This window comes from Agelaius phoeniceus, chromosome 5, assembly GCF_051311805.1.
Source record: "Agelaius phoeniceus isolate bAgePho1 chromosome 5, bAgePho1.hap1, whole genome shotgun sequence".
Classification (NCBI taxonomy): domain Eukaryota; kingdom Metazoa; phylum Chordata; class Aves; order Passeriformes; family Icteridae; genus Agelaius; species Agelaius phoeniceus.
Window position 1 is genome coordinate 60,109,293 of NC_135269.1, and position 19,687 is coordinate 60,128,979.

Below are 19,687 nucleotides of genomic sequence, written 5' to 3' on the forward strand. Positions count from 1 at the left end.
CTGGTGTAGGGATCAAAACAACATGGTTTTTACATATATAGTATTGTTATGCTACCAACACATAGAGTTTGCTAAAATAACTTATCAAGCCCCAGTTCATTAACTTTGCTGTCTTTGTCTAATTTCCTCTCTGTGCTGTTTCCTTTTCTGTCTCTGATGGGAAGGAACCATCACAAGTTTTTCATTATTTTTGACCCTTTGAAGCACAAGTATGCCAAAAGTTGTTTGTAGAGTCAGACTTAAAAGGCTCTTGTTTGCCTAAACTATTTCTAGATATATGTTTTTAATGTGTTTTTATCTGTGATGGTGTATCTGTGTGGAAGTCTCATAAGTTTTGCAGATCATCAGATTTGATTCACTTCACAAATGCTTATCTTTTCAGTAATGGAAAGGTGGAATTCCTATATGTTCTCTTAACTTTCCTCTTGCATCTCTGACTTCATCATCCTGCCTAAATTTTGTGGGGAAAAAATTACCAAGTAATTAGATTTCTGTTTGTTTGTATTAAACCACTCAATAGCTGTCTTAAATAATGATTATATTTATCCAGATTGTTAAATGTCTCCATCAGCTGTTACTAGAAGGATGCTTAAATAGACAAAATCAAATTTAGTTTGGTTTCTAATTTTTGTATCAGTACCGATTCATGTATTTGCGTTTATTCAGCAAAACTTCTGTAATTGTGAAGCTGCAGTAGACTTGGGCTTCATGTGTGGCTGATGCTGTTTCTGTTTGCAGATGGACAGTGTAACAGTCAACCCTTACTCTCAGTAAGTCCAGGTCCCCCCTTCTCTACTGGAGGGTAAATCCAGTCAGGTGTTCCAAAAGTGATCTGGGTTTTGATTTGGAAATAAGGAGATCCCACTTGGCAGTGTGGGCATCCTTACTGAGGGTGGCACAACTCAGCAGTGGGAGTGAAAGTATCATTTTGCTCTGCTGGGTGAGTTATCCTGGCAGCTTTCATGAGCATTTCCTTTTCATGAGCATTTCCTTCCTAGTGATGGGAGGGCTGGGGAGGTCTTCCCCAAGGGAAGGGCCAGTTTTTGGGGGAAGCTGTGTCTGCTGTTTGCTAAGCCTGCAGTTACACCCCAGCACACATATATCAAAGCTGTGTGTGTTGTAGAGTTTGTTAGACACACCAGCATCCAACACAGTATGTCATTTAAGCTTTAGCCTTCTCCTGAGAATGTAAGTGTTAGAATTCTGTAGCACAGTTGTGTTAAATTTATTATTCTGCTCTGGCAGCATAGGAGAGTTCATAAAAGAACTGTTGAACTTCTGCTAAGGCAGAAGATGTTATTAGCAAAAAGAGAACAAAAGTATATCCAGATTTGACATCACTGTTCCCACAGATAAAAAGAGAGAAGAGAGAAGTCTCTGTTTTAAATTCAAGGAATTAAGTTATAAATTCACATTGTTGTCTTAACCAGTTCTAACAAGATTTTCAGGGGATTCAAAACAGATCCAGAAACTTCGAGAAAGTAGTTGGAGGTTTTCCTGATTCTAAATGGATTAGTCAGTAACTGAGGATCCTGCTACAGCTGGGCATGACATTGTGAAGGACCAGAAAGAGATAAATAAGTGGTTCCTTGAAAGCTGCTCTGAGTCTGCTGCTGGTGTCCTGGAGGGTTGCATGGTGCAGCTTTATTATTTGTTTGCAATTTAGGCAAAATTATGGCTGTTATTGTTGGTGTGTTAAGGTCTGAATAAAAACCTTGTGTGTTCATTGTCTTCCCTGTGTTTAACTAAAAGTAAGCATGTCTCCCAAAATACAAAGGAAATAAAAGGCTTCATTACACCTCTAGAAATGTGAGCTCCAGCTTGCTCTGTCCTGTTGGCCTTTTTATGGGTGGTTTAAATTTGGACTGCAGACTTCAGTAATGGAAAAGCAGTTCAGACACAGCCCAGAGCTGCCTGCTTTCTCTTCTTCCTCCTCACTGTAAAACCCTCAGATGTCAGAAAAATGCATTGCTGCTGTGGATCAGGAGCCAAGTAGAAGAGCATCAGTGAAGTCTGCATTGTTCTTAACATTTTCTCAGGAAGTATTTTATTGCTGCTTTTATTACTCGAAAGCAAATGGGAATTAAAACAATCTCTGTTGAGATTCTGCAATCATCCAAAATATGTTGACTGGAGAGGCTTCAAATATGATAAAGAAATAATGTAGATCTTTTCTCTACTGTCTGTGAAGTGAAAGATAAGCCTAAGGAAATAGAGAACAGATGGTTATATTACCATAAATAAAAGCCATAAGAGAGAAGGGTGAATAAACTCTACAGTAGTTACAGGACATGAGTTTTTTCCCTCCAGGCCAAGCAAGGCAGAATTTTTACCATTAGAGTTTTCTTTATATTTCCTATTTATAGTACAGAACAATTTGAAGTGGAAAATTTATACTACAAGGAAATTACTTGAAAACCTGGGAATTCTTGTTTATTTTCTAAATATTCTTTTTTCTACTTGTTTTTTCATGAAAGGAGGCTATCATCCAGTGAAAATTGGTGACCTTTTCAATGGCCGGTATCATGTTATTAGAAAGTTAGGATGGGGACACTTCTCTACAGTCTGGCTATGCTGGGATATGCAGTAAGGAAACTACTTTTTTTCCATATACTTATATTTTTTCTTAATACATTTTTTTGTTTGCAGTAGCTTCTGTTTTATGTGCATGATAAAGTTATGTAAATGTTTACTATAGTTATAGTAAATGTTTACTATCTTTTTGTGCAGAAAGATGCCTACAGTCTTATTTTGCTCTTGATTAACGGTGTAGTTTATTAAAACTCTCATAAATAAATGTAATTCTGTTTTCTTTGACAAATTAGCTTTGCTTATTGAATTTGCTGGTTGTCTTGAGCATGCAAGAATAAACTTATATTTTTATTTCTTTTGTATGTTTATGAAAAATGTAATTACCTTCATTAAATGATAAAATGTATAAGCAGGTTCCTCTTGTAGAGACATTGGCATCAATTAGACTAAAATCTCAATAATTACACTGTTAACACAGTGTTGTTAAAAGTTGTTGTTTAGTGCAATTTCAGCATTTTCTGTACAAATGCATTAGACTATGAAATACTCTACTTAAAATTTCCCAACCTTTAAAGTGTCTTTGTTTTAGCTCAGTGTACATGTTGAAAATGTTTCTCTTCTTTTCAAGGGGAAAAAGGTTTGTTGCAATGAAAGTTGTAAAAAGTGCCCAGCATTATACGGAGACAGCCTTGGATGAAATAAAGTTACTCAAATGTGTAAGTATCACTATTGCAGTACAGTGTTCAATAACAATAGTAAAAGTAATAGTGAATTAAAAAAAACACAGAGAATTTATTTTAGACTCTTGTTTTTTTGCATATTGTCCTCTAAACATCTGGCTTATTATGAATTAATATGTCTTCTGAAGCTCCAAAATACATAAGTTTGTGTGGAAATCTAACTAATCAGTATTTTAAAGTGGATGTTTTCTGAAAATGTCAGTGTTTGCATTCTTGGTTTAGGTTCGTGAAAGTGACCCTAATGATCCCAACAAGGATATGGTTGTACAGCTCATTGATGACTTCAAAATTTCTGGAATGAATGGAATTCGTATCCTTTTGAGAACATGGCATTCTCATTAAAATATTCTACTGAAATAAGTAAGCATTTAGTTCTGGCTTTTTTCTAGTTAATCTTACTTTAAATATATCAAGTAGAAACACCAAAATGTATGTAGATGCCAAGAGAAGTGCAGTGTGGAAGGCACTCTATGGAGTGAAAGTAACTTAGCTTTTCTAAACACAATGCAAAATTAAAAAAGAAGTCTTAATATATCCTTTCATGGTCTGGTAGAAGTAGAGATAGATTGCTTAAAAAATGGAGTTTACTGAAAACATTTGTAATAACTGAAGCTTACAAGAAATATTTTTTTTTGTTCTAGACTGGTAAAGAGAAATTGTCAGTGTCATGAAAAAGCTGGTTTCTGTTTTCTTGTGAGAATTGTGAGCTCATGGAGATGTTTCTCTTGTTCATCCTTTGACCAGGCTTTAACCTTGCTTTTGGCAAGGATTGTAAAGCTTTGTCTTTGAAAGCTTTCTTTAAAAAAAAAACAAAACAGGGGTGGTGGAAAAAGAGAGAGATAAAGTAAAATACAACCGACTAATTCTTGGTGTAAATTTCGGGTCTGTGAATAAATTTGATTTTAGAGTTGAGCTAAACTGAGTTCTCCTTGCTGATCATATTAGGTATTTTAGTAGCTTATTGTATTACTGTGCTTTTATTTACTGTTACAGCTGGACTTATGTGTGTGCATGTTGTGTTTGGAGCCCAGTAGCAGACCTCATTGTTCATGGGCCACATGGCCAGAGAGAGAGTTCCTGCTCTGGAGAGCCTGGTTATACATTGATTTTGGTTATGTGCCTTCAGCAGATCAGATTAAAGTACCTTTCACCAACTCCTATCTTCTAGGAGAGGAATGTAGAAGGTGACTGTCAGTAAATCTGAGTGCTCACTAGAAAGCATCCTGCCAGACAGAAGTGTGCAAGCAGCTTCCATCCCATTCATCTGTCTCTTGGCATTGGTTATGGAGCCTTAGGGTATGTGGTGAGAATGAGAGTCTGGGGTCAGGTGTTCTCAGTTACAGACTCATGTCTAATCTTGTTTTCTTTTGCCCATTTTTATTTGTTTTCATCTGAGTGCAGTACAGTTGAAGAATAATTATTTTTAGAAACCAAGAATTTTGATTTATTGTTTTATTGTAAAACAGTAATACGAAATAAGGAGTACAGTAATGCATTTATAGCTATACATAGAAGTATCTCTTATCTCCTTATCAGAGCAATTTCCCAATAATGTTCTTAAATTCTTGATAAGATTCACATGTATACCACTGTATTAAAGGTGAGGGCTGTTTCTAGGTGTGAAGAGTAAATTTTGTTTGGGATGATACTTTGAAATCATATCCAATCTTATATCTTATTGCAATATAGCACTTACACTGAGAAGGCTGAAAGAGACCATGTGCCAGTGAAAAATAAGGAGTCAGGTAGCTTTGTATTGGCAGATTAAAACTGGACAGCTGATGTTGATTTATTCTATTTCAGTTTTGCCTTCACGTTGAAAACTGGCAATACAGAAATTTTTATGTAGAAGGCAGATGTTGCTGCCTTACTGAAAAGTACATTTTCCAGAAAAGTACCAGTATACAGGAGGGACTGATACTGGACTCAAATTTAAATTGCATCTGGAAGTCTTTCAAAGTCCTGACTGCCAGCAAAAATATGATACCAAGTATCTTACGAGTTTTCCTGAGAACAGCTTGTGCATCCTGAGTTATTTGAGCAGTGGTTGGTTGCATTATTTCATCAGCTCCTTTTTACGTTCTAGGGAAAATAATCTTTGGTGTAGGTTCTCTTAGGATGGAGCAGGTAATTGATTTTAATGTTTTGGTGCTGTTTACTTTTTAAAATGCTATATTGGTGCTAGGTTATGTCACTGAGTTGCACAGGTTGAGAGAAATAGAGTAATTTGAGATCTTTTCCATGCTCTGCTGTTTCCAGCTTCCTTTGGGCAAGTCACTAAATTGCTTGACTATAAAATAAAACCACATATGTTTCATAGAGGCTTGATTATTGGTTATGGAATGCATTCAAAAGCTAAAACAAGACAGAAGAGAGGTGGGTGAATCCTTTGGATGGCTAATACCACAAAATGTCATGGAGCTTCCAAACAGGGAAAATTGTCAAGAACCATGTAGAACAGAGCTGGGATTGTGCAGAGCCATTGGCCTGCACTGCGTGACTGCAAACTGTCCTCTCTCTCCTAGGAGCTGGACTAAGTGCTTATATACAGAGGAATTTTAATAATGTGTTATCCTGCACTAGGCTGATAATTTTTTACCTACTTGTTTATTTTGCAAAGATTGTAATTATGACTTTTTCATGACATTACGGAATTCATGATCTTGGGCACTTTGGTGTTTTCATTAAGTGTGAATTATTATGTTTGTTTGCAGTGGACATTTAATAAATAAATATAATAAATGCTCCTTTCAGTGTAGCATTTTTTAAATGAAAGGTTCAGATAATCCTATAATGGAACAAGTGTTTTGAGAGACAAATGGAAAAAATAAAGAAGGAAACATTCCCACACAATCAGACATTATGTCTGATGATATGAATGATTGTAATAAATGTATCTCCAAAGAATATAGATTATTAATTGTCATAGTGTCTAAATGCTGCCAGTCCAGAAGCAACTGAGATGCATCCTAGGGTCTTCTGTGCTGGTACTAGAGCTTAACTAGCCTTTATCCTTCGTCATATTTCTAAATGCTTGAGTAATGTGTATTTATAGATAGATAGATAGTTACAGGTAGGATTTGAGTCAAGAAAGAACAGCTCCCAGTACTTGTCACAGCTAACCCTGTCAGCTGATTAATGTTAAATTTACTCTCACTTTTTCTGCTGTGCTTGGTTTCCTCCTGTGAGCCATCCCCTGTGCTGCTTTGAAGAGAATTGCACAAGAAGCATGTCTCCTAGGTGGACTTCAGGGTTTTTTTTTGCTGCTGGAGTTTTTGGACCTTATCACCAGTCATGTTATTGGTGCTGTAGGAGGATCCTGGGACTTGCAAGGCTGGTTTCCTAGTAGTTCATGCAGACCTTTTCCCAAACTCCTTGTTCTGGATGGTCTGGCTTAAGGTTAATGTTTTTCAGATGAGGATAGTAAATCAGACAGCGGGCACATTTCTGCATACCTGCTCCCAACACTCAGCCTGCTCTGTGTCTTTTCTCCATTCCAGTTGTCTCTCCAGTATGGAGTGTCCCTTGAGTTTGTCCAAGTCCTCCCTGTAGAATGTTGCAATCTCTTTTTTTTTCAGGTAGACATCACTTTCTGATGACCTTCCCTCTTTCTTCTGCCTGCCTCTGCCATTCCTCTTACATCTTCCTTCTTGGTGCTCTCCCTTGCCTCTCAACTGTTTACTTCCCTACATCCTTTCTCTGCTGGTTACTGGCAATGCTTAACATTTCTGTAAGTGCAAGGAATGTCAGGAATGTGCATTGGAGAGTGCAGCAGCATGGTCTGAAGGACTGTGGGCGGGTGTCCTATATTTCATTTCTGAATGTAGCAGTGTCCTTTTTGCAATCTGTGCTGCTGTCGCTTTGCAGCTTGACTGTGTGGGCTCGGCTAATAAGCCCTGCAGAGCTCATGCTCTCTGCTCATCCTTTATGATGGCTGTGTGCTCTACTAGTGGCTTGTGTTCATTGTGGGGTGAAGTAACCAAGACTGTTCCCTCTTCTGAATGGGACAGAGTTCTGAGTACACCCAGTTGATGTGAGTGGGAAAGGACTGTTCAGTGTCTTCTCTAATACAGGAATTCAGGAATGTGAAATGAGATTAGCAGTTGGCAACAGCTGTGTTACACAGCTCTTCACACTGTGCTTTCACCAGTCTTGAGAACTTCTACTGCTGGTGTAACTTCAGTATAGAGGATGCAGATGTTAAAACTTGAGTTACCTTTATGTATATAGGTAGGTACTTGAGAGGAATGTGTGTGATAAACTGACAGACAAGGTAAGTCTCATTTTAACACAAGACAGTGACTCTTAAGATAATTGCCAAGACTCTAGTTAAAACTTAGAGAAGTTAGGTAAGATTTCTAACAGTGTAGAAGTGGTCTTCTGTATGAATGGTCTCTGACATAGTCTAATTCATCGAGATTTTCCTGCAATCTCCATCAATTAATTTTTGGTTATTTGTATTGCATTGTTCTTGGCAAGGTTATAGCATCATGTAGTTAAGATTTTAACATTTTTTCTGATTTCCAGGTACATTAAGGTCATTCCCAGCTCATGTTTGAGGATTAATTGGATGTAGTCTAATTGTATAACTTGCCAGAATGTTGTGATGACAAAACTTTAAATTAGCTTCAGTATTTGAAGATTTTCTCAATAGAAAGATAACCTACCCAGGCATGTGGGTGTAGAATCTCTTAACTTAGAAAGCCCTTGAAGCAGAAATCACAGGAAGTTCCTACGTCATGTTTTTTCCTAATAATCTCCCCTGATAATTGACTGTTTGCCTCTGTCAGGATCCAGTAGTAAATGCTGTGTCTAATTAAATATTTTGGCATTGTGTTTTTTGCATGTTGTTTCTGAGTTCTGCATTTCTTTGTTTGAGAGTTCTTTGGTGATTGCCATTATTCTCTGCAGTTAAAACTGTAGGCTTTAGGAGATCCATTCTCATACTATATTAGTATTTGTTGTCAAGTGACTATTCAGCTTAATAAAAAATGGTTATTATGGTTCATTTTATAAAGCACGGTTGCTGCACACTTCTGTTATTAAAACCTTCTATTAATATAATTTAAAATTTATTAAAAAATAGAGATCATAGGCCAAATCAGTACTTTCAGCTGTCTCAGAGAAAAGAAAAATTAGTTAGTTGCTTTTTACAATTACTTGCTTAATTATTGACCCTCATGCTGCTGTTAACATGTTGAAGTAACGGACAAGATTTGTGTAATTAAAAGGTTTTATTTTAATTCACTCTGCAGTTGGACACTGGTTCTGTATGGGTTTATATGTAATTGAAACAAGGTAACAAAGCATTTACCATGCTCATTTTAGGGGGAATCATATTTCCTCTAAAGGGGATGACTACTCCTTTAGCCAGAACACAGGCAAACTTAATCTCATGAACAAGTTTATTTGGAAGTTATCCTTAATTAAATTACAGATGTCTGCATGGTCTTTGAAGTACTTGGGCATCATCTTCTAAAATGGATAATCAAGTCAAATTATCAAGGCCTTCCCATCCGTTGTGTTAAAAGCATAATTCGACAGGTAAGTTTTGTTAATACTCTAATCAGGTTTTTCCACAATTGTTAACAGTTTGAAGGTTTGAATTACAATATTTGAACTGAACTCTTACTACTATCTGAGATAATTTTATTTTAATCTCGGTGGGATGATATTGCACTGGTGTTACTGTGCATCAGACAATTTTGCTTCAAAAGCTTCTGTAGTTCCATGCTGCAGTGGAAAATTATCTGTTTATGCTACTACTTGGTAATATATTTTTTCCAATTTCTGAGTACTTTTGAACACTGGGATAAAATCGGGTTTGTTTTAAAATGCAGCTGAAAGTTGAGTTTCTTAATAAATGTAGTTGCAGTTTCAAGCAGATTTTTTAAAATTCCCTCTGTGATTAGGTACTTCAGGGTCTAGATTACCTGCACAGCAAGTGCAAGATCATCCACACGGATATAAAGCCCGAGAACATCCTGATGTGCGTGGACGACGCCTACGTGCGCAGGATGGCAGCTGAGGCCACCGAGTGGCAGAAGGCTGGGGCTCCTCCTCCCTCTGGCTCAGCAGGTATGAACAGCATATTAAAATGCAATGTGGGAAACTACCATCAGTATAGTATTGCTAGCAGCATTTTGTACAGTGAGAATTCACATTTTAAATGATTGCATGTGAAAAATGTGTGTCTGTTTAATTCTTGTCCCTGCTCTGGAAGCTGTCAGAGTAATGATTTTGTGCTGGTTTTGCATGTTCAAGTTTTCAGGGTCCCCAGAAACAGAAAAGTATTTATTGGTGTAAACTTACTCCCCTCCCATCCCACAAGCATTCATACCTGGGTTTTAGTCACACTGGAAGCTTACATCTCTAATACTAACAACAGTTACTAATCTTACCTAAATTATGTCTAGTTCTAAATTCACCAGCATCCTTGTGAAATCATCTGCCTTTTTGTCTGTTGTAACTTACTTTTAAGAATCAATGAAAAGTTTTACATTCATAATTTTTCACCCTTAAAAATTGAATTTATTGTACCTAACTGAACTCGTGATAAGCCATTTTCCTAGGAGTGTAAAATGTTTTATGTTAAGCTTGCCAAGAGTTTTGATAGGAACTGTACCTTATGTTTATCTAGGAGTAGCCAAGATAAAGAAGTTCACAGCAATAAGCAAAGACAAACAAGGAGGAAGTGTGGCTTTTCTAGTGATTTTTTTTTTTTAGTACTGTGTACTATATATTTTTAGTACTGTGGTTTCTACTAATTTGACAATTGAGCATATCAGCTCAATTGTCACAGGCAGTGGGAAAGTAATTCCCTTTGTAATATTGTCAGAAAATATATCACAGATTAAAATCTGTGAGGTATGCTAAAAATACTTTCTATATTGGGAGCAAATACAGTGATCAGGATCCATTTCACTGGAATAGCATTATATATTTTTAGATGAAAAGTTGTATAAATGGTGAACGTATTGTATTGAATTTGACATAATGTGTAATCACATTATAGCTAGAGATTTTGTTATTTATGTGGGAAATAACTTGATTTTATTCATGCAACCTTTATATTGCTTCCTGACATTAAAATGAGTATTATTTTAAGGAAGGGCATTCTTATCACACTTGGTTCTTAGCAAATTGTAATTAAATGTATGGCTTTACACACAGGAGCTGAGCAGGTGTATCCTTTACAGCATTGCAAGAATAGGTTGTGTATAATTTCCCTTTTTATAACAATGATATGTGCTTAGGTTTAAGAATCTTTTTGAAAACCTTGCCCTTTCCAGGGGTATTCAAGCAGGTTTTTCCCTGAGCTTAGCAGCAGAATCTGAACCTATAAAACAACTCTATATTTTTTTTGGCATTCCTTAATTACCATAGGCCTGGGTGTCTGAAGAAGTTTGTGAGAGGTTCTCCCCCGTTCAGTTCCTCTTGCTTCACTTTGCTTCTGTCTCCCATATTTGGTTATTTCTGTTGGTTTTGATCACAGGGGGAGGTTTAATGTGGCTTGTGGTGCTCTGTGAGTGTGCCAGTCAGCACTGCAATCCCATCAGAGGCAGTCACTGATGGGATCCTGCTCAGAGCTGCTGGAAGAGGCCCATGCTGGAGCTGCTTTTTCTGTGATGTGCTGTGGTTTTGCCTTAGGCAGTTCTTCATGCCTCCAGCCCTAGCAATCAAACTGCCTTGTTGCAGAGTAAGACACATGAGTATTTGGCTTTTCTGTTGGGTACAACTCAGTAGTTGTATCTTTGCTAATATTCCCTGAACTGTTTAAACCAGTCTATACCTGCTCTGCCAGCTGATGACATACATTTAATCTGTGGCAGCTCTGCAGTCATTCCATGATTTCTATCCACTCTTAATGGTTCAGCCTTTTTTTTTTTAAATTTCATGAGCTCTCTGCCAAGCACAGCACAGTGAACACAGATAGCTGCTAGCTCCTTCTGATCCCAGATGCTCTAATGGAGACATCAAATGATTTCAGGCAGCATGTACTTGTAAAGAGTAAAAAATCTGGCTAACAAAGTAAATTTAACATTGCCTTATTTAGTTAAGAATATTTTAAAGTTATTTCTACTTGTTTTTGCTTTTATAAAGTTGTTTTTGAAAAAGAAAACCTTTATTTTATTTACAATTTATTTTTTGTCTTTTTAGTGAGTACAGCTCCACAACAAAAGCCTGTAAGTATTGTTACATAATACAATTTAACTGCCTTATTTTCTGTGTTTCTCTGGCTATTAATATGTATTAGACTGTTAGTAGCCTCAACCCTTTTTTAAGAGCTTCCTTTGAATAAAGCTTTTATCTTTCAAAGAACATTTTTCTTTTCATGTCTGTGGCCTTACCAGTTTTAAGCACAGTATTTCTGTGATGGAAATTCTCACAGACATACAGTTCTATAGCTATGTCAAACTAAGTTAAGCATTGCTGTTTTCTTCTCTTGAGGAGTAACCCATTTGTCCAAATCCTGACAAAAATGGGAGAATGCACTGAATATTGTGCATTTCAGATATCTTAAGGGCATAAAGGCCTTAATCATCAAGGCCTGAAAGTTGAGGCAATTTTCTGAGGTTTGAAAGATCTCTTTGCCATATGCATGTAGGAAATCACCAATGGTAATACAGCTGTTCAGAAATATCTGTGTTCAAAGCTGCTTTCTTTGTGTACAGAACATGCATAATTTCAGTGAGTATACAACAGGGATGAAATTTATTAGGGTTGTGAAATTTAATGTCTTGTTTAGATGATCCCATGGCTTTTTATGAAAATAATAGGATTAACAGAGAAGCCTTTGAGGAAATGTTTTTCTCTTTTCCTTGTATTTTATTTTTTGATTATATGAGGATTTCTTACTGTGATATTTAAACAATGAATGAAAAATGGAAAGATTTCATTTATCAGTAGAAATAGAAGCCACAATTCTGTTAAAATGCATTCATTTTTAATTTCCTTGTTGTTGTACCTGAGTTTTTCAATCCTTATGTTATATAAAATGAGAAACTTCATAATGGCCATCTGCTGTTTGTAATTCATATGTTTTGGGCCAGAAGGGAGTAATAAAAATGCTTTCCTTTCACAAGAAAATAGCTGAAAAAACCCCAGGTTTTATTTAGAATTCACTGTTTTCAGTCTCTTTAGTTTTCTTGTGTCTTTTTGCTCAGAATACTTTTGCTGGTTATTAACTTCATTATACAGAGAGAGAAATAAGGTATTGAATTTATATGTAAACAGCTAATATGATACCTGATTATTTTCCACATACAGTATCATCTGTTAATCTGGATTGAAGTTCAAGATTATTGTGTTTATCAAGGTTATGGGATCATAAGAATTTTATTATGACATCTTAGATGTATAAATGTATTTTGCTCTTGTATCTAATAATGACCATGTGAAAACATGATTAACTGTGTAAAGTTTTGGTGGATTTTTGCCTCATACAATCCTGTATCATTCTTGATTTGAAGTAAACTGTAAAAAGTAATATAATTACTAAATTAGTTGCCATCTAGTATTTTCAAAAAAATGGTAATGAAACTGTAAATTAGTTTGATGTGAGATGCCTTGGAAATGCATAATTACTTTTTCTTTCTTTGGTATTAATATTTCAGGTTGGAAAAATATCCAAAAACAAAAAGAAAAAACTGAAGAAAAAGCAGAAGAGGCAAGCTGAGCTGCTAGAAAAACGCTTGCAGGAAATAGAAGAACTAGAGCGGGAAGCTGAAAGGAAAAAAATAGAAGAAAATGTAACCTCAGCTGTACCATCAAATGAACAAGAGGATGAGTACCACCCAGAGGTGAAACTAAAAACAGCTGATATAGAGGAGGTAGTAGATGAAGAGCCTGGAAATGATGATGGTTAGTATCACTTGTTTTTATTGTCCCTGAGTTTAGTGTTTCAGAGCAGAAAGTGTAACTGTGCAGTGTTGTATCTGGTGCAGTGAAAAAAATCTCCAATCATTAAGTTCATTTTCTCCTGTAGGTAAAATTGTTACTACAGAACCTAAAAAGGTAAAGAAAAATCTAACTTGCTGCAGAAGTGAAGAAAGACATCAATATCAGTGTGTAGCCATAAACAATTCAAAAAAGCACATAGAAAATTCAACAGAACAGTCACCATGCCACATTGAGTGGAATAACTGAGTATCCTGGTGAAGTAGAAGAATAAGATGCATTTTTCTATATTATTATTGTTGTAGTTGGAGTCATCATTGCTTTACCTTTTTCTTCTTACAGTGTTTGTTGTAATGATCTATCAGGTAACAAAGATTGCAACTTCTTCACTAAAATTTTTTATATGTCTTGTTAAAATAATCGTTATGGTCCAGCTCCATTCTGGCTTCCCTGATTTTCTTGTCAGCTCTTCAGTCCTGATAAAGATGTAACTACTGAGACTATAGTTCAGTTTGGTTTGTTGTAGTTCTGCTCTTACAAAGAGTTTTCTTTCTTCTGTGATGACTCCATTGACATAGGTTGAATTCTAGATTTTTAAAAGTTTGCTTTCAAGGCCAGATTCACCTTCCCTCCATAACATTATTGTCTTCTGGATTGTTTCCTCCTGAGCCACTTCCCATTTTTTATTTTTCCAACAGTCTTACTTGTCCATCCTTTTACCTTTAATTTAGATTTGAAGCTTTGCATATTTCAGTGATAGTCAGTGTTTCCTTGTGTGATATGTCAGAAGTCAGGTAGTTACTGAAGAGTTAAAAATGATGAATGCCTAATTTTAGTCCAATTTATTGATGTGTGATGTAATGTGTTGCTTACCAAAATTTTTCAGGTGAAGCAGAAGATCAGGATGAAAAAGAAGACACAGAGAAGGAAAACACTGAAAAAGATGATGATGTTGAGCAGGAACTTGTCAACACTGACTCTACAGACCCTAAGTGGATAGAATCCCCCAAAACAAACGGCCATATTGTGAACGGGCCATTCCTATTGGAACAACAGATTGAAGATGAGGAAGAAGAAGAGGAAGAATGTCCAAATCAAGAGGAGTATAGTCTTGATGATCCAAATGCAAAAAGTGATTACTCTTATAGCAGCTCCTATGAACAGTTTAATGGTGAATTGCCAAATGGACGTCATAAAATTCCAGAGTCCCAATTCTCGGAATTTTCAGCGTCGGTGTTCTCTGGGGCTCTGGAGTCTGTAGCCTGTGGTTCTGCTGTGTCTGAAGGATCAACTGTAACTGAAAGGGAGGAGAGCAGCCCATCTCATGACAGGAGCAGAACGGTTTCAGCTTCCAGCACTGGGGATTTGCCAAAAAGTAAGTGTTCCTCTTAATGGCTTTTGTCTAGTAGCATGGGTGTGTATTGTATTAAATAAAAGAGACAGGTACATGGAATACAAAGGCAGTTGTTAGGTTAAGAAAAAATTTTTTAAGTAAATTGGATGGTTTTTCTTGCAGAACTATGATTTATGGGTTATTTTCCACTCTAGAACTTGCTTTTAAGGCTCATTAGATAAATAAGTTATTGTAGAATAAACAGTTGCATTGACAAGTCAGTCTACATGTGAAAGAGAAAAGGAAATCTATAGTTGCAAATAAACATCATTCCTGTAGTTTAAAGGTAGAAGATGAGCATGAGATCATGTAACCTGATGTCCTTTGATAACAAGTCACTAATACACCATCTTTTAAACCCAGTAACCTTTATTGTTGACTTAAAATGTATTTTTCAAAAATTTTTCAAAAAGAAAAATACCTTTTCTTAAATGGACAAATGAAATTATAATCTAGTGTGATTGAGAACTGTTCCACTTAGCAAGTTTGAGCTTGTCTGGCTGCAGCTTCTGTTACTTCTTGTCACATCTTTTTTCAGTCATATTGAAAATGCTGTATTATGCTGTGTTTTCATTCATTAATTGTTCTTTCTGTGTCAAACAGTTCCTGTTTTAACCTTTTATTAATACTCAGCAGGGCATGTTGCCAACCCTCAACTCATTATGGTGTTTCTATATTCAGCATGGGTTTGGACATCTAAATTCTGGCCATCAGTCCAGAACTTTTGCCTGTAAATCCATTTGAAGACACAGAAGGTGAAATCTTGGTGTCATTGCAAAGAGCTGGATTTTTTGCCATTGAAATAAATAGCTTCAGGATATTACACATGGATCTTATTTATAGTGCCAGTGGTTAAATTATAAATATATGGGTTTCAGCTTTAATAAAGAAAATACTAAGAGTCTAAATCTGTGAGCAGATAGAAGAAAATGGGAGCTTAGGGAGAAGATCACCAAAGATCACCAAGCCTGCTGTCAGCATTGTCACAGATGAATTGGAGCTGCATTGAAAAATGCAGTCAGGTGTATTTCTTGGTTTAAGACTTTAGAAGAGCAATTCACACTGGTTATTACAGGGTCTGACAGGTAAGGCAAGAAATATGAAATGAAATACAGCTCAGTAGAGCTGCATTTCTGGAAGATCCAGGCAAATAAGACTTTAGTCCATCTCCTTACACTCTCAAGTCCCTGAAACAATACAGAGGAGGTTCCTAGATGTCTGGTAGTTTCTTTTGTTCTGCCTGCTGTATATAGGCAGAAAGACTCCACTGCTGTTTTCTTGGGGAGGTGTGTAAGATCCTCATGTCATCAGAGATTAAAGCTGCCTCTGTCCTCATGGAAACAGCTTACCTCCATAGCTGGAGAAAATACCTACTGTGCTCCTCCTCCATGTTATCCCATCAGTTCTCACACCTTTCTTGCAAAGGAAGAAGACAGACAGTAAATTCAGTGATAGTCGACTTTTTTGAAGAAAGGGGAAAAGCTGAATGTTAGAGATATTAATGGCATCAATAATAACATTGAGTATAACAGTAATAAAATGGATGAAGGTGTTTAGAAAGATGCATACAGGAGTTAGAGGCTATTTAATATTTTTAAATGGTGCTACATAATTTTTCATCATATCTTTATTCTCCTTTTATTGTACTGAAGCAGACTTTTATTTGTTCTCTTTCTCTAGGCATTGCTATGCATTGTTAAGTGGCATGGTCTCATCTTATTTTTTTGGGGTTCTTGCTTTATTTGGTGCACAAACCAATTTGTGTTTAGTGGATGAGCAGATTTTTATTTTCTCAAGTTTTCACTGCATGACCAAATGCCCTGAAGATAGATTTGTAATTTCCTCACAACTCTCCTCCTCCTCTTTCCAGTGTTTGAATATTTGCTAAGTACATTGTCATGCTGAGATTGTGAGAATTAAGGTGATATTTCTTAGTTTTTATGGAACTAGGACACAGAGGTGTTCACTAATTTTGTGCAAAGGTTAAACTTATTTGGATGCTTTTTTGTGCGTACTTTCTGGAAAATACACTTACTCTGACTTCACTTTTCAGTTGTAAATGATCTGTGTTTGTCAAATACAGAATCCAAGAAGAGACAGGATTTAAGCATCACAAGTTTTTGGAAAAACACAAAAGTGTAGGCACTTCCCTATTGCCTGCTCAGGTCTTTCTCTTAGGAAAAGGTTGAAGAAAGCTGTTGCATAATGCCATATTCAGATGTCTTAGTCATGGGGCTTTTTTCCCCTCTTCATTTAACTTTATTTACTGCAGTCCTTCAACAACACGTGTGGGAAGGATTTATCCAGGATTATATATTTTTTTCTTTTTTTTTTTTTTTTGCAAAGACTACTGAACTGAGAAAAGTCCTGTTATTTCTTCAGTAATGCATGTGATTGTGTTAAAAAAATTGCACTGTACTATGCAGCATGTTTTTAAGGGAAGACTTTAGTATTAAGCTTACTAGTCTTAGTAGTTCCTATCTTTTGAGTGTTTTACTTCTCTCCTTCTGCTGATGCTTTTTATAAACTTGAGTCTTGGACTCCATTCCAGCTTTTTTAGAGGGCTGTTTGTTGAGGTCACTGCCCCCTCTGCCTTTCTCTATTTACTCCTGTATTTTCATTCCCTCTCTCCTCTGGGGGACCCTGCCACTTTCTTTTCTGGTTGGCTAAAATTCAGTGCTCTGATGACCCATTCAGGCTTCCTGTGCCAGCAGTTGAAGATCTCCATCTGATCTCAGTCACTCCTAATTCTCCATTAGACATCCAGTATTTCTGGTCCTTGTCCCATGTCTGGTGTGTTTTCCCCTTCCAAGGCTTTCTCAGTTTATCAGGTCACTGCAGCCACAAGTGCTGTTTGGATGTTTAGATCTAGTACCTCTTTCTAATCTCACCTTCAGTTTCCAATTTACACCTTGTAGCTTTGGGACAAGGAGATAGAAACCCAGTCCTGTGTTTCCCTGTGATTTGTGATACCTGCTTCTGTCTTCTGCCTTCAAGTCATCTGCTTTCTTCCCAGTTTAGGACCTAGCAGGTGGAATTTCAAAACAGAGAAAAGCAGCACCTCTACTGGTGGTGTTTAGGTTTCATTGTCCCAAGAGCCTCTAAAGATTGCAAGATTAATCAAAGTTCTGCCTTTTTAGTCTGGATCATAATTGATGCAAATAGGACCTTCAGAGGACTTTGAATGCTGAATTCTTTGTGAAAAGCATGACAGCCCCCTAGGCTCTCAAATTAGCCAGATTTTGGTGAGTCTTTTACCCCCTGGGATAGGTTTACCAAAAAAAAAAGGGAAGAATTCAGCCAGATTTTATTTATTGTAGCCAGGCATGGAACTGCAGGATTTATTTTCTCAACCAAACTGTTCCAAGAACATATCTTTCATGTGTGTAGTGGGTGAGTTCTTGGAGTCTGAGTTTTCACATTTTCTGTCTGAATCTGTTCCTGGAAACATACACTGGTTTTTCTTAGAAGTTCCTCTGGTTATTGTAGTAATAGTCATTTGGCAGCTAAAAAATGCAGAAAATTTGCACTTGAAATGTATAAGGATATTTAGAAATCAGGGGAAGAAATCCTATTTATGTTGCTTTAATTTCTTGTTACATTCAGCAAATTATTTTCATGTATTCAGTGTATGACAACACTGAACAAAGTGTCAAGGCAAAAGTGCTTAGAGATAATGAATAGTGGGCTTAACATTCTAACTATTCTGCATTTTGCTTGTGTTAGCAAAAACTCGTGCTGCTGACTTACTGGTGAATCCACTGGACCCAAGAAATGCAGATAAAATTAGAGTTAAAATTGCTGACCTTGGGAATGCCTGCTGGGTGGTAAGTGTAACTACATCATTTTAGCTGTTCTATTTAGAACAGGTCTTTTTATAGTCCTTTTTTCCCATTAATGTGGTTCTTTCTATTTTAGCACAAACACTTCACAGAAGACATCCAGACAAGACAGTACAGATCCATAGAGGTTTTAATAGGAGCAGGTTACAGTACACCTGCTGATATCTGGAGTACAGCATGTATGGTAAGAACAATGCAATGTGTATTTTACAAGAGTAAAGCTCCTAAAACAATTGTTTATTTAGTGAGGAAACCTGATGGGGATGTTTTTGATGTTTTGACACAAATATATTATCATAAATGATGCTGTATCAGATAGCTGCTGATGATTTCTTCCCTTTCTTTCAATTTTTCAAGCCTCCTTAATCAAAAGGAAATATTTTGGAGAGCACATCTGATTTTCATGTGATGCATTTTAAACTTGTAGCCGTAAACATGCAAGTTTAGAGAAAAAATATATGTCTATTCTGAATGACAAAATGGAACTGCCAAAGTGCAACTGTTTGTTTCATTCCAATCTTAGAACCTGGGCTACTGCTAGCTGTGATTGCATTCCCTTTTCTTGTGTGAAGTAGTAAAATAGGGAAATACTTTAAATTGGTGCCAAATGCAGTGAAAACATGGGTTGGATTAGGCTTGGCTCTAAACTTTCAAGAGAAGGAATTCAGTTTATTGGCATAAAATATGTGGTAACATTCTGTGGAATTAGTTTTAACACAACTGGAATTACAGCTTTTTAAGAGTCTTTATAGAACAGAAAAAGTGAAAACTCATGCAGCTTTCTGAAACACCCTAATAACTCTTTGAGGATGAACAAGCTGCATGCATCTCCTCATTTAAGATAGTATGTACATCCAAAAAAAAGTAGATATACCTTTGCCTATTTTAAAAGTGAAAACTTAATAAAATCTTTATATTTTACAAATACATGTCTGATAAGAGTAAGTGTGTGAGGAGGAGGAGGAGGAGAAGACTCAAATACTAGACACAGTTTGCATGTGTGGGTGATGAGAAGAATGGCACAGCTCGGAGGGAGAGGAGGAGGAGGATTGAAAGGAACATAGAATCCTACAGATATTATAAGTTCAGCAAGCCATGTGTTGGAAGTAGCTAACCCATAAGTGAAATTAAAGTATGTCTGCTCTGGAGTTTAATACTAGCTTTTTCTTTAGTACACAGCAAACCCATCCATTTCCAAAATTACTCTTCTATTTCGGGACAAAATGGAGTTTTTCTATTACATTGAAAACAAAGCTTATAAAATATTCCACAATTTGTTC

General features: G+C 36.4%; 1 protein-coding gene across 5 annotated transcripts in view; it reads left to right on the forward strand.

Annotated features, from left to right (window-relative positions):
- Positions 1–19,687, forward strand: part of SRPK2 (SRSF protein kinase 2) — a 129,344-nt gene that overhangs the window by 91,970 nt on the left and 17,687 nt on the right. For all 5 annotated transcript variants that reach the window (XM_077179114.1, XM_077179115.1, XM_054631798.2 and 2 more), the window contains 10 exons: positions 2,478–2,586; positions 3,161–3,248; positions 3,495–3,582; positions 8,710–8,816; positions 9,185–9,350; positions 11,433–11,458; positions 12,890–13,136; positions 14,059–14,547; positions 18,292–18,392; positions 18,484–18,591. In XM_077179114.1, coding sequence (XP_077035229.1) covers positions 2,478–2,586; positions 3,161–3,248; positions 3,495–3,582; positions 8,710–8,816; positions 9,185–9,350; positions 11,433–11,458; positions 12,890–13,136; positions 14,059–14,547; positions 18,292–18,392; positions 18,484–18,591 — 1,529 coding nt within the window. The remainder of the gene's footprint in view (positions 1–2,477; positions 2,587–3,160; positions 3,249–3,494; positions 3,583–8,709; positions 8,817–9,184; positions 9,351–11,432; positions 11,459–12,889; positions 13,137–14,058; positions 14,548–18,291; positions 18,393–18,483; positions 18,592–19,687) is intronic.